The 12312-nt window shown below is 40.8% G+C and overlaps 1 protein-coding gene across 4 annotated transcripts in view; it reads left to right on the top strand.

The window, feature by feature from the left end:
* Window positions 1-12312, top strand: part of BEND5 (BEN domain containing 5) — a 960999-nt gene that overhangs the window by 728228 nt on the left and 220459 nt on the right. For 3 of the 4 annotated variants that reach the window (XM_042805597.1, XM_042805572.1, XM_032997233.1), the window contains exon 7: window positions 6903-6992. The exons of the other annotated variant lie outside the window; for it this stretch is intronic. In XM_042805597.1, coding sequence (XP_042661531.1) covers window positions 6903-6992 — 90 coding nt within the window. The remainder of the gene's footprint in view (window positions 1-6902; window positions 6993-12312) is intronic. 4 annotated transcript variants of the gene reach the window in all.

The following is a 12312-nucleotide window of genomic DNA, read 5'->3' as shown; positions in this document are numbered from 1 at the left end:
AGACACAGGGGCCCAATAAAATTAGTGTGCAAATATAATACCCAATTTGCATTTTTCCGTGGTCAGCAGAAAAGCTGAGCAAAATCAATCTAATATTAGGTCAGCATATACATCAATAAAGCATATGCGCACACAGGACCATTGTAATGGTCCCTGTAATTTCTATGCTGCCAGAGTAAAGAGATTAAATAATATTAAATGCTCCAAAATAGCTTTGCTTTTAAAAGGAATGTAAAAAGAAAGTGAGACTTTGGCATAAAATGGGCAATAAAGGATAATAGTTGCACAATCTCCAACTTTAAAAGATTGTGACAATGATCTCAGAGACAGGCTTCCTGCTAAACGTCCCCAATTCACCAAAGCTCTTATGCCAACACTTATGTTTAAGTACATTTTTAAACACAATAGAAGTCCACCAGACAAATCAGATATATAAGCACCTGACAGAATCAGGGCCAGAACCTGAATGAAAATCTGTTACTTGAGCGGTTTGAATCCAGTTTTGATCATTACAGGTAGGACCATTTCTGAGTAGAAGGTCCATGCACAAGTGAGGCTTTGCTAAACAAAAACCCTCTGTGCTCCAGATGACACTATCTAAGCATGGTGGTAGGTGAGGTGAGCCAATGAGCCATGGGGGCACCTTGTAGCAGTGCTCCCCCTGCACAGACCTGACCTTCCTTGGATTCTGCATGGGAGCCAAGATACTGCTGCATCCCTTCCCAGGTGAAAGTACATAGAAATAGGTGTCCGAATTACAAAAGCTGTAGTCCAGACTTGGCTTATCTCTCTCAGGTACAAATGGCATAGTTTTTACCTTCTGTGCCACTTGGCTTCAGCAACACAAAGAAACTAACTGAAACTAAGTATAAGAAGGCAAGAAAGAAAAGCTTGTGTTTATCTGACCTCGCCAACTCCAGTGGGATTTGGTAGTGACCAAAAATTGTGGTGTTCTGCAGTCTGTGTTGCCAAAATGACATTTGTGACCAGAAATAACAAAAATAAATGAAATTAGGTGCTAATCTGGCCTCATAGGAAAAGCCAGAGTACAGTAAATGCTGTAAATGGATTTGATTTGCTAAAGCAGGTTAATGTGGTAGAGACTAGGCAGTCAGAACAGCAACGACATCAGTGTTCTCTTTCAACACAGATGTTACAGCTCTGTCAGACACAGACAAGCCAAGACAGCATGGTGAAGTGTAATACAATAGAGTTCGTTTGATTTCCTCTATGGAGTCCTTAATTCACAGGGCTTTGAATACAAAATGCTCGCAACATCTCACTTCATACTGCGAAATACATCAGGAAGACAATATAGAATTTATTTACAATGGATACACATATTTCATTAAAATATATGTGGGTATTTAAACAAAATTATTTTTGGGGGTATATGTTTTTAGGGTGATAGATTTTAATTTCTTCTGACTAGAGCCTTCTGGTCTTCTACAGATGGGATGATATGTGGGAGGGGAGAAAGGCAAGCTTTTCCTAGTACTTTGCCCCAACTTTGAAGCCCTCTGCAAAGAAGTGGCATTCACTTCCAAGTTCTCCTGATGGCAACCAATTAAAGGTTTTCCAAAGTACACTGCTAGGAGGGTTAGACTTGCTCATACTTTGTACTCCATCAGCCTTAGTACTAATTTGTGAACTTGAATCATTACAATACCGTGGCTACAAGACTTAAAGAAACCTCAAATCTGCAATGCCTCTGTTGTGTCTTTCTGGTCAGATGTGATAGCAGGAAAGACCCTGGATGTTGAGTGAAATTCTCAGTTCTGTTATACCATTCATTTTGGTAGTGCAAGTGGGATTCTATAAATTTAGTATTTCTTCATGTAATTTCTAGATACTTAAGTTATTACATACAAATCTGTCATTTTCATGTTTTTATAATAGCATAAAAAATGGAAATTGAATGAAAATGGCTAAGTGAATTTGCTGCCTTCTCATGAAAGTTTAGATTTTGATCTGACTTCTCTTTTTTTCAGTAGAAAGTGTTTTCTGTGGGACTATGTTTTAGTTGCATTAGTGTAGTATGTAACCAGGAGTGGAAATCGCTGTTTCCTGGGTGAGAGCTGGGGGAATGTTGCCAGTGGGATTGCTTTAAGTGGTTGGCTTGTGCATGCTATAGCGTTAGAGGAGGAGAAACATGAGTTGAGGGCCAAACAGTATAAGTGATATACTGAGTGAGAGATTTGGGTTGCTTGCTTGCAGCTAACTGGGTTTCTTCTCAGTATGATATTCACTTGGTGTTTATCTCCATTGTGGTATCTTTAGAGACAAAATAGATGTTGAGGTTAGTGTTGTTTCTTCTGACTAGCACCTTAGATCTTCACAGCTTTGCCCAAGGGAATTCTCCTCTGCAGCAGAGTGACAGCATGGTGGTGAGTGAATAGCAGGCTACAAGGAAGCACCACACAGTGTCAGATTGTTAAGGTCCCAGTTGGAATCTTAAGTCAAGGCAAATATTATTAATGATGATGGTAGTGATATCCTCTGTGGGGCGGGGGGAGAGAGAAATAATGTTCAATCTTCAAGATACTTTCTGGAAGAAAAAATTAAAAATAAATAATTCCAGAAATCTATAAATTTTTTCCTTTGGAAAACATGTTCGTCAAATAGTTTTGTTTCTAAGATGCACTGCTATGGCAATTGTGATACCCCATCTACTCTTCCAACAGACTCTATTTCCACAACTGGCAAAGTTGTGGCTAAATGGAACATGCCTTTCTGTCATTTTGCGTAAGTGCTTTTGGCATCTATTGATCAAAGCTATACACTTCTAATCTCTTTAATTTTGATTGATCTTTTCAACTTGAAGTAGAAAATAGGATGCATTTTTGATGTAACATTTAAAATATGAAATAGTGTTTTGTAGCTGTTGTATTCATTATTGGTTTGGCAAGTTAACCTTGGCCAGCTGCCAGATGCCCACCGAGTTGCTCCCTCTTCTACAGGACAGGGAGAGAAAATAAGATGAAAAGATAAAGACAGGGATATCACTAATTACCATCATGGGCAAAGCAGACTTGACTTGGGGGAAAAATAATTTATTGCTAATTAAAATAGATTTGTATAGTGAGAATCAAAGAGATCAATTAAAAACACCCCGCCCTCCTGCCCCCATTTTCCCAGGACCAGTTTCACTCCCAACTCCTCTACTTCCACATCACCACCTCAACACTGCCAGAGATGGATAACGGAGTTGTGCTCAGTTTGAAATAGCTCCTCTCTGCTGCTCCTTCCTCCTCACACTTTTTCCCCTGCTCCAGCCTGGGCCCTTCCTGTGGTCCTTCAGGAGAACCTGGATTCAGCACAGGGTCCTCCATAGGCTGCAGTGGGATACTTGCTCCAGCCTGGCCTCTCCAAGGGGCCGCAGGGCAGTCTGCGCCCCAGCAGCTGGAGCATTCCTTCCCCTCCTCCAACCCTGGTGCTCACAGGGCTGTTTCTTACTTTTTTTCCCCTCTTACGCCTCACAGCCTGTGTGGCACTTTTGTCCTTCCTTAAACCAATTTTCTCTGAGGAGCCACGGCCTTTGCTGAGGGGCTGGTCTGTGCCCTGCGGTGGGGCCAGTGCAGAACCGTTTGGAACCGGCCATGACCAGCACGGGGCAGCCCGGCCTCTCCTCAGAGCCCCCAGCCCTGCGGCCCCCACTGCCGGTGCCTGGGCACGGACACCCGATGCAATTGGTAAAGAAAAAAGAACACAAAGCAATTTTTTTACTTTTTTTTTTTTAAACCCTGGCTACTGTAGCCTGATCATAGTTATCCTTTCTTTCCTTTCTCTTTCCTTCTTTCATTTTTAGGTTATATACAAAACCGCAGAGAGAGAAGACAGCACGGCTGCTGTTTGGACTTAGGGGAGTGTTTAGAGGTGTGTGCATGCACACACCTGCAATTCCTTTTATCACAGAGTGTTATAGAGACCAAGACGACTGTGCAAGGCTGAATATATGGTTTCTAAGACCACCCATGGGATGTCTGGATGGATGGATGGGTTATAATGTGCTGGTGCTGGGTTAAGGTTCAGTCTGGGAATCCAGCTTGTAATAATGAATGCCCTGCACCAGCTGGGTTCAAAGTCCCCATCTCAAACTCTTCAGTGTTACGGTATTAAGGACAAGCTAGTCTGGTTCATATCAGAAGGCCTTGTTGCACCTTTGTCCCCTAGGTTGGCTAGTGGGCATCCATGTTGCCTCATATGTCCCCCTTTTCACCAGCGTTTTCAGAGCAGCTGAACTGTGATCAAAGAGGATCTGCAGAACTGAAAGCTTGTCTGCCAGTTCAGTTTCTTCCCATATGTTCACAAACCCTTGTACTTAGACAGGCACTTTACTCAACATTTAGAAGACACTACTGAATTTTCTAGCCTTTCCAAGGTACATTAAAGATATATGCTTTTCCAAAATTTTAACAGAAACACGTAAGAAATATTTACTTGTGCAGATGTACACTCTGAAATCCAAAAACTGAAAATGAAAATGACTCTTAAAAAAAAAAAGCTAACAGGTCACATTATTTCATCTAGCCCAAATACCAGAAAAAAATACGCTTGTGCACAGTCACATGTGCTGTGTTTTATTGTTTCTGTATGAATAATGCAGGATGTTACTTAAAGATTTATAAAGGTATTGTTGGGCTTGACAAATGTAGATAAAATGTCTGCTACATGAAGATGGACGGCCAGCTGTGCCTGTGCTCATTTTGAGCGCTGCTTGTCTAGGAGGTTGGAAACTGTGGAATGGTCTGTACACTGCCAGGTTGTGCATTCCCACTTTGCAGAAAATGCATTGCACTAGAAAGTGAGTGATGCAGTGGGGATTGTAAACCAAGGCAGAGTGAAGTTGCTTGGCACTGATTGCAGGGTGGTAATTTGATGTTCTTCAACCCACAAGGGAGGTCCTGGTTAGCACCCAATGCCACATCTCCTGTTGATTCCAAACAGCTTTGCACTGAGCCCTGAATTGGGAAAGTTCTCTACAGTTCCAGAAGAAAATGAACTGACCAATGATTTTTAATAACTATTACTGAATGGTAAATCATAAATGACACAAATGTTGTAATTAAGGACAAAAAAAAAAAAACAAAGCCACAAAACCTCCAAACTAATCCTATCCAAAAGATTTCTTAACCAAGGAGCTGTTCCAGCTTCAAACAGTGGCAGTGTCATGTTGCTGAGCATCACTGATGTGCTGAGACACTGTCCCTTCAATGTAATGCTGTTTTTCCAGGAAAGGAGGAAAGCACCTCTCCTCTTGCAAAAGTGATCCCAGCCTTCGTTTGCTCTTTAAAGTTGGTTTGCCTTTTTATCACCTCCTGCACTACTCAATGTAAATGATGTGGAGTGGTCATTGACTTCTAGCTGATGGTGTTGTGTTCCTTTTTGCTACCTCCCACTTTCCTTCTGCAGACAGAATTGACCCCACCAGCTGCTACTTTTGTCAGAGACATTCTTTCTTATATTTCTTTGCCTCTGGGGCTCAAAAACACCAGAGAGTGATGAAGCTGGAGTATGAAAGAAGAAATGAATGGCTGAGTTACAGGGTGAGCAGCTGTAGGACTTTTAGAGAGGCTAAGGAAATAAAAAAGAAACCTGCTGAGATTGTCTCCTGAGAACAACCAAAAATATATTGATTATTCCTGTAGTGTTGTTAGGTGTGATTTACCATGGGGTAAACTGAGCATTTCTAAGAATTCAGGAAATTAAAAAAATAACTCAGGTATGGTCTCAAGGACTCCCAATCATCTTTGAAATTAACAGTCTATGTTTGGGTATATTTGGGTATATATGTAATGCATCCACTTAATTAAAAAAAAAAACACACAAAAAAAAAAAAAAAAAAAAAAAACCAAAAACCAAACCAAACAAAACCCAACAACCACCTTGGATCTAGTTTCCAGTCTCCTTTCAGTATGTAAACTTCTTATTTCAAAACAAAGATTTAAAATGTCTCTAGCAATTGGATCCTGCTGTGTTTAGTATTATCCCTGCTGTGTGTTCAGATCTAGATAAGATATCTAACTCAGGTCCCAGACCTCTTATGGTCTTTAAAATTCCCAGAAACTATTTTGAAAGAATATAATTTTTATTTCCTGTTTATTAAATGCAGTCACTGCACAAACAGAGAAAAGATCCTGCTTGACCTATGTAGTTTATGGCTGAGGCAAGTGGCTAAAGAAATATAGCTTCAATACTGGGGGATTAACCCATATTAAATTCAGTGTAGTTGGAACCCCAGTTTCCCTTCTACCTCTCTGTAATTTGAAGGGGACCTGGCACATTTTCATGCACTTTCTGGAGAATGGTTGCTGGATTTAATCCTGGTCTCTTTTCCATACTTACTTGTTTTTGAACATTTCTTTCCATCAGAGCAGATGCAGTCCCAAATAGTTGAGAGAAAAAAAAAAAAACAGCCCCCCTCCAGATCCCCCAGAGCAAAGCCTAATACGTGTCATTTGTTAGCACTTTACCGTGTTTGGCACTGTTAAGGCTTGTGTCAAGTGTAATGCAGGGCGCAATTGGCTTTGCTTGATAATGGCCCCCCACTGTTGTTCTAGTCGCCCCAGGGGGATATTTATCACAAGTGAGAGTAATTACAGTGCAGTTAAACTCACTGTAGTAAATCTTGTGTTTTAAAAAGAGAGCTAAGTTTGTTTCGGGTTTGGCTGCATGTCATTAGTTTTGCAGCCCTTATGCAGTCTGCTATATGGCCTGGTAGAGAGACCCAGTGACACTGCCTCCTTTAATTATAGATTGTGCTTATTTATAATGCATGACCAATTTTATAAAAGGATATGCTTTAAAAATTAATGGTTCTTTGTTCCTACATATGGGACCCAGTTTAAGACTCTTTATCTCTCTTTTTCCCTCTGTCCCCTTCCACCCCCTTCTGCTTACAGTGAACCTGCGTCCAGGGGCTGAACAGAAAGTGGTGTTCATCACTGCACGGGTCCACCCTGGGGAAACGCCATCTTCCTTTGTGTGCCAAGGTGAGTGTCTGCATGAAGATGCCAGAGCTGGCAAGATCTGATTTCCTATCAGTGCACGTATTGGGTTTGCATAGCTTTGGATCTGATAGAAGGAGTTCACATGACAGTTTTTTCCACAGGGAGGAAGGATACTAGCAGAATCTCTCACCTCTGCTCAGATGCCTGTCTTCTTGAAGATAATAGCAATAGATTATCTCTGAGTCATATGAATGTTTGTTGAACTTGGACCAAATTGGTCAGTGGGTTCTGAAGCTATTCAGGAAGAAAGGACAGTCACACCCGTACATATGCAGTGGGATCATGTAAGGCTCCTTTTCTTAGGGAAACGGGCTAAAAAAGCTCTGGGAGTGGTTCTCTGTGTAGTGCTTATATTGTCTTGCTGTCTACTGTCTTCAGCTTCTCTTCTACCACAAAGCAGTGACCCTAGTTCTCCAATTTAATTCTAAAAGGCCTCTATTTGTCTGAAGCTGCTGCTCTGAAGAGCACAGCTCCCAGTGGCTGACAGCTGTTCCCTGCACAAAGCATTCCTGCTAAAAATAGAAAGCAAATTGCCCAGCTTGTATTTATAAAGAGTTGTAAATCTCAGGCTTGTGGGTACAACAAATAAATAAATAATCCTGGCATGTGTTCATATAACTTCATTGTATAGGTCTGAAATATTGTACTTATTGTATGTGACTTTCTGCGGTGGTAAATTGTTGATTCTGTAAATCAACGTAACTTCCCTGAAGCCAAGGCAATATGCTAATTTACTACATCATCTTGGATCTGGCCCTGCCTAGCCAATGAGTTGCATCAATCAAGCATATGCAGAGTTTATTATGTTGGCTGCTTGTAACACTGCAGATTGGTTTGTGACTGGCCCTGTTGATACCTAAAGACCTCGATGGGAAAGGTCTGGCACAGTTTCATGGTCTTCTCTGTGTACCCATCATCCTGGCAAGGTCCTGTGTCTGGCATCTCTCTAAGGCAAAAGGTCAACAGCTGTCACTTCTGCTGTGCTAGCCTCATGGGCTAACAGGATATTGGGCCTTTTTTTTGGTGGCCCGTAGAATAGCAAAGGTAAAACCCTTCCTTTAATAAAATGGTGCTTCAAACTTGAGAGCAGGAAAACTCAGTGAGTTTCCCATCTCCTGTGGTGACATAGTCAATGCAGGACATTATAGTACACATGATATTTGTTAATGAATATGGATTTTTAATTGGATGCTTTGATTCTGTTTGTGGCTGCTGGCATAGCCCTGTGAAATGAGGGCTGAGGCATGCTGCTGAGGTGGTACTTTGTAAACGACATCATTTTATTTTGATAGTGCAGAGTTTATTCAAAACAGGGAAGGAAAAAAAAAAAGGAATGTGAAAAAGCAGGTGGCACACTTAGCCTGATGAAACAACTGGATGGAAGTCATGCTCTGATTGTCTCAGAGAAAGTTTGTGTTTTATAGGAAAAAATAAAACAAAAAGGAGGAAAATTAAGTAAAAGAAAAAGGAGGGATCGGTCTTGGAGAAGCACATCAGAAACTTGCTGTGACTGCAGTTATAATACACGCTTGACTCGCTTGGAAATGCACAGCTCTGAAGGCACTGAACTCTGTTGTGCATTAAGCCATTCTGCCCAGTGCAGATGAGGCTGCCTTGTGTGTATAATTAGTGTCAAGACAAGTAGAAATGGCAAACATTTCAAGGCCATTGCTGCGTTGTTTCTAGCATTGCCAAATGTGAAATTGGGTGCTTGCTCCATCTTTGGAAACTTTTCTGTAAGAGGGTCAAAAGAAGGGATAAAAAGCATCCCTTTGGCAGTCAAGTGAGGGCACAATGAGGAATTTTATTTCTGGAGTCTTGGGAAACATTTTGGCAGAGTTAGGTGTTGCAGATTTAATATCCAAATGCCAGCCCAGTGCATATGGAACATGTCAGGATGTTGGGTTTTTTTCTTGGTAGAGAGATTTCTTCTTGAATGTTTGATTATTCTCACCACCTGAAGTATTAAGATATGGAAGCTAATTCCAAAGATTCCCTAGGTGCAAGCAACATCTTGTATATGAAAAAGCAGAATTGTGGCTACCCAGGCCTAGAGAATCAGCCCATAGCAGGAATAGATAATAAGTTACCAGCTTTCTTTTTTTGTTCTTCATTTTTTAAAATCAATCTTGGTTTCATTCAGTTCAGACTCTGTCTTCCTCTAAGAAGGAAGCTCTAAGGTTTAAGCTCATAACTAACTCCTTACTCATTTTTCTACCTGTCTTTGAGCTAGCCAAGTCTCTTCCTGACCTTTGTTGGCCTGCTCTCTGTTAAGGGTATATAGCTATGTGTAATCCAAACACTAGCTTCCTGGGGCCTGACAGAAGGTCCCTATTACATCTTCCATTTTTTGATTAGGCAAGATACCCTAGGAAGCAAATCATCTAGCCTTGATACATCAGGATATACTTGGTCCTGTCTACTGGTCCTTTGTCCTTCACTTTATCCACAGATTAAATATAATCAAGGATCTTTGTGTTCCTGTGGGAAAAGACTGTAAGTTCATCTCCCCATTCAGAGCTATATTGTTTGTGCCATCCTTCTTCTTATTCTGTTATCGAAGAATCCACTGAAAACTGAATTTTGGATTCAAATACCTGTATTCCTGCAAATGTACAAGTATTGTAAACTTGGATACGCACCTCTGTCTCCTTACAGCTGTGGAATGCTTGCAGCAGTAGCCAGACCTCCCTAAAATCATTAGGCACCTCATCCAGCCATTAAAAACAAGTGCTGTAATATTTCACACATGGTGCAGCTGCTGAGCTGTAGCTCACTTCCTTAAAAGGCAGAGAAAACCCCAGAGAGCCTCTTCTTAGAAAGATGGGCTAAGAGCCTTTTTTTTCTGGTTCGGTCTTTTAAGAGTTATTACGATGCTTCATGTTAGCCTTTTTAGGAAGTTTTCCTGATAGTTCTTAACTGCTTGTTGAGAAGTTCAGGAACAGAGATGGAGTGTTAGTCACCAGAGAGTATATTTACATGAATACCCTTTATAGCCGAAGGTAGGACAGTGCTCTCCTCAGGCTGTGACGGTCATCATGCACACTGATGCTTGTGTCACATTTAGGGGTGAGTAAGAGTAGGCTCTAATATGAAGAGGACTCTGTTTTCACTTTGCTCTTATAGACCATTTTCTAACCAACTGGAGTCACTACTGTTTGTGGAGGGCTTTTATAGTGCAACACAAAACAGTGAGAATTCACCTTACAGCTTGAACTCATCTCTCATGGGCTGTTCAGGTTTCTGAGGGATCTTTCTGAAGTTGTGGTTTTAGAGACTTTTCCTTTCTTAGATATTTTTCCCTCGTTTCTTTCCCCTAGTATTTTTATTTAAGAAAATATATGCTATTTTCTGTCTTTCACATTATACTGTTATGGCAAGTAAAGTTTAACTCTTACAGATAGGGTCAGATGTCAGATAATGCCTATATATGTACATAGTATGCACAAATACCTGTGTGTAAAATCTGTGCAAGTCCCTACCCTCTAAGCGCTGGTGTTAAGCCAGCTTTCCAAAGGCTTGGATTTTATCCAAGATCTGTTAATAGGAATATTTTTTCCTCAATATTCTTACAGTCTTATTTTCCTTCTTTTGGCTGCTAGATATTATTTTCTTTGTGGGAGATAAGCAACTGTCCCTCACTGTTCATAGTACATGGAAAGTTGTAGGAGATATGTGGTGACAACTGCGTTTGTTTGCCCTGTATGCTTTGGCTTTTGCCATCAGTCAGTAATTGCAAGCTTAACCATGTCTAGATGTACTTGGACATGTACTTTCATCATACTTAGAATGTTCTATTAGTAGGGTGTCATTTGTTGTCTTTTTAGCACATTTGTCAGTGTGGTATCTACCATAGCTTCTAAATGCAAAAATGAAAATGAGTATTCTAAGCATTTTTAATATAGTTTTCCAGGCTGGGAGACCAGAATGGAAAACCCAGTGCAAGAGGGGAGGGAGAGGGATCCCACAGCTGTTTGCAGATGCTGAGCATCTTGTGCTAAGTGTAATTTGACCTGAAGCTGACCTTGAAGCTTACGGGCTGAATAGGGAACAGCCATTAAAAAGAAAATATAAGGAAAACAGACACCTGGGACTCTTATCCATAAGAAATGGAGCAAAAATGACTTTTCAATCAATCTTTTTTCATTACAGCTGCTTAAATGAATGCTCCCTCTCGCTTCACCTTAAATCAGATGATGTGAAATGAAAAACCAGACTACACTGGGCAATGTCTCTTGGTTTTCTGTTAACATACTTAGTCTGTGTTTTTAACCCCCACCATTTTGCCAGCAGAGGGCATGAAAAAAAAAAAATCTGAAAAATTCTATACAAATTTTGGTTTTAAGTTTAAAGAATGGGGTAGAAGGGGGCAGACTGCCTGAAAACATGACTCCCACCAGCTGTCTGAGGAGTCTTGCTGTTACACAATAACTAACTGGGCTAGTGGGTACTTGAACTTGCTTTCTGTGTGACCAAGGTGCTCCATGTGCTATGAAGGATTTTATTCCTGGACAGAGTCCAAGAAGACCTCTTAAAAGTGGTGGCAGTTTTCTAGTTCAGTTCATGGACACAGTGCCTTCAAATTCTTTGAATTTGCTTCTGCAGGATTCCTGAAGGAGTTCGTAAGAGAGTGAAATTTCTACAACATGAGTGGGACATGGGGTTTTTGGTTTGCATTTTTTTGGTTGTGGGAAAGGCAGATGTATGTGTGGGAAGATTAATTTTGAAACTTGTTGCTCCTCCTTGGAATTTTAGCCAGCCTCTGTCTTTTATTATGAAGAAAGAGGATGAATAAACTGTCAGGGTTAAAAGCTGATTTTCTGCATCCTTCACTAAGCATAAATCTTTTGAGCATCAGGGCATAAGTGATAGTAGCTGAAAGACAGGACAAGGCATGTTTTAAATGCAAGAGTAAGTGCAGCTAATGAAGCCTTTACATGTGAAAAGAACTGAAGTAACAGAGGTGATGGTGTTGCTTAGCTGTTTCCAGGGGATAAATTTCTCCTAAAGAAATGAAACTGAGTTCTGTGGGAATTGGTATAGGACACTTTTGGTAACAGCAGCTGTACTAGAGGAAAATTGCTGAACCCAGGAAGTGCCTGTTGTGGTAATGATGAGACTCTCAGAAGCTTGAGGGCATCATCTGCCAGACTTCATACTGGACTGATTTTATATCTGAATAAATGCAAGGGTTGCATCAGTTCTGACCTCACTCAATCTTGTATCCTTCCTCCTAGCAAGCCAAATAATTTTAATTTCTCAGCTATATTTCCTACAAGAGGAGGAAACAAAATAGGATTCC

This window comes from Tyto alba, unplaced genomic scaffold, assembly GCF_018691265.1.
Source record: "Tyto alba isolate M040663 unplaced genomic scaffold, T.alba_DEE_v4.0 Super-Scaffold_1000006, whole genome shotgun sequence".
Taxonomy (NCBI): Eukaryota; Metazoa; Chordata; class Aves; order Strigiformes; family Tytonidae; genus Tyto; species Tyto alba.
This window is presented reverse-complemented; position numbering and strand designations above follow the sequence as displayed.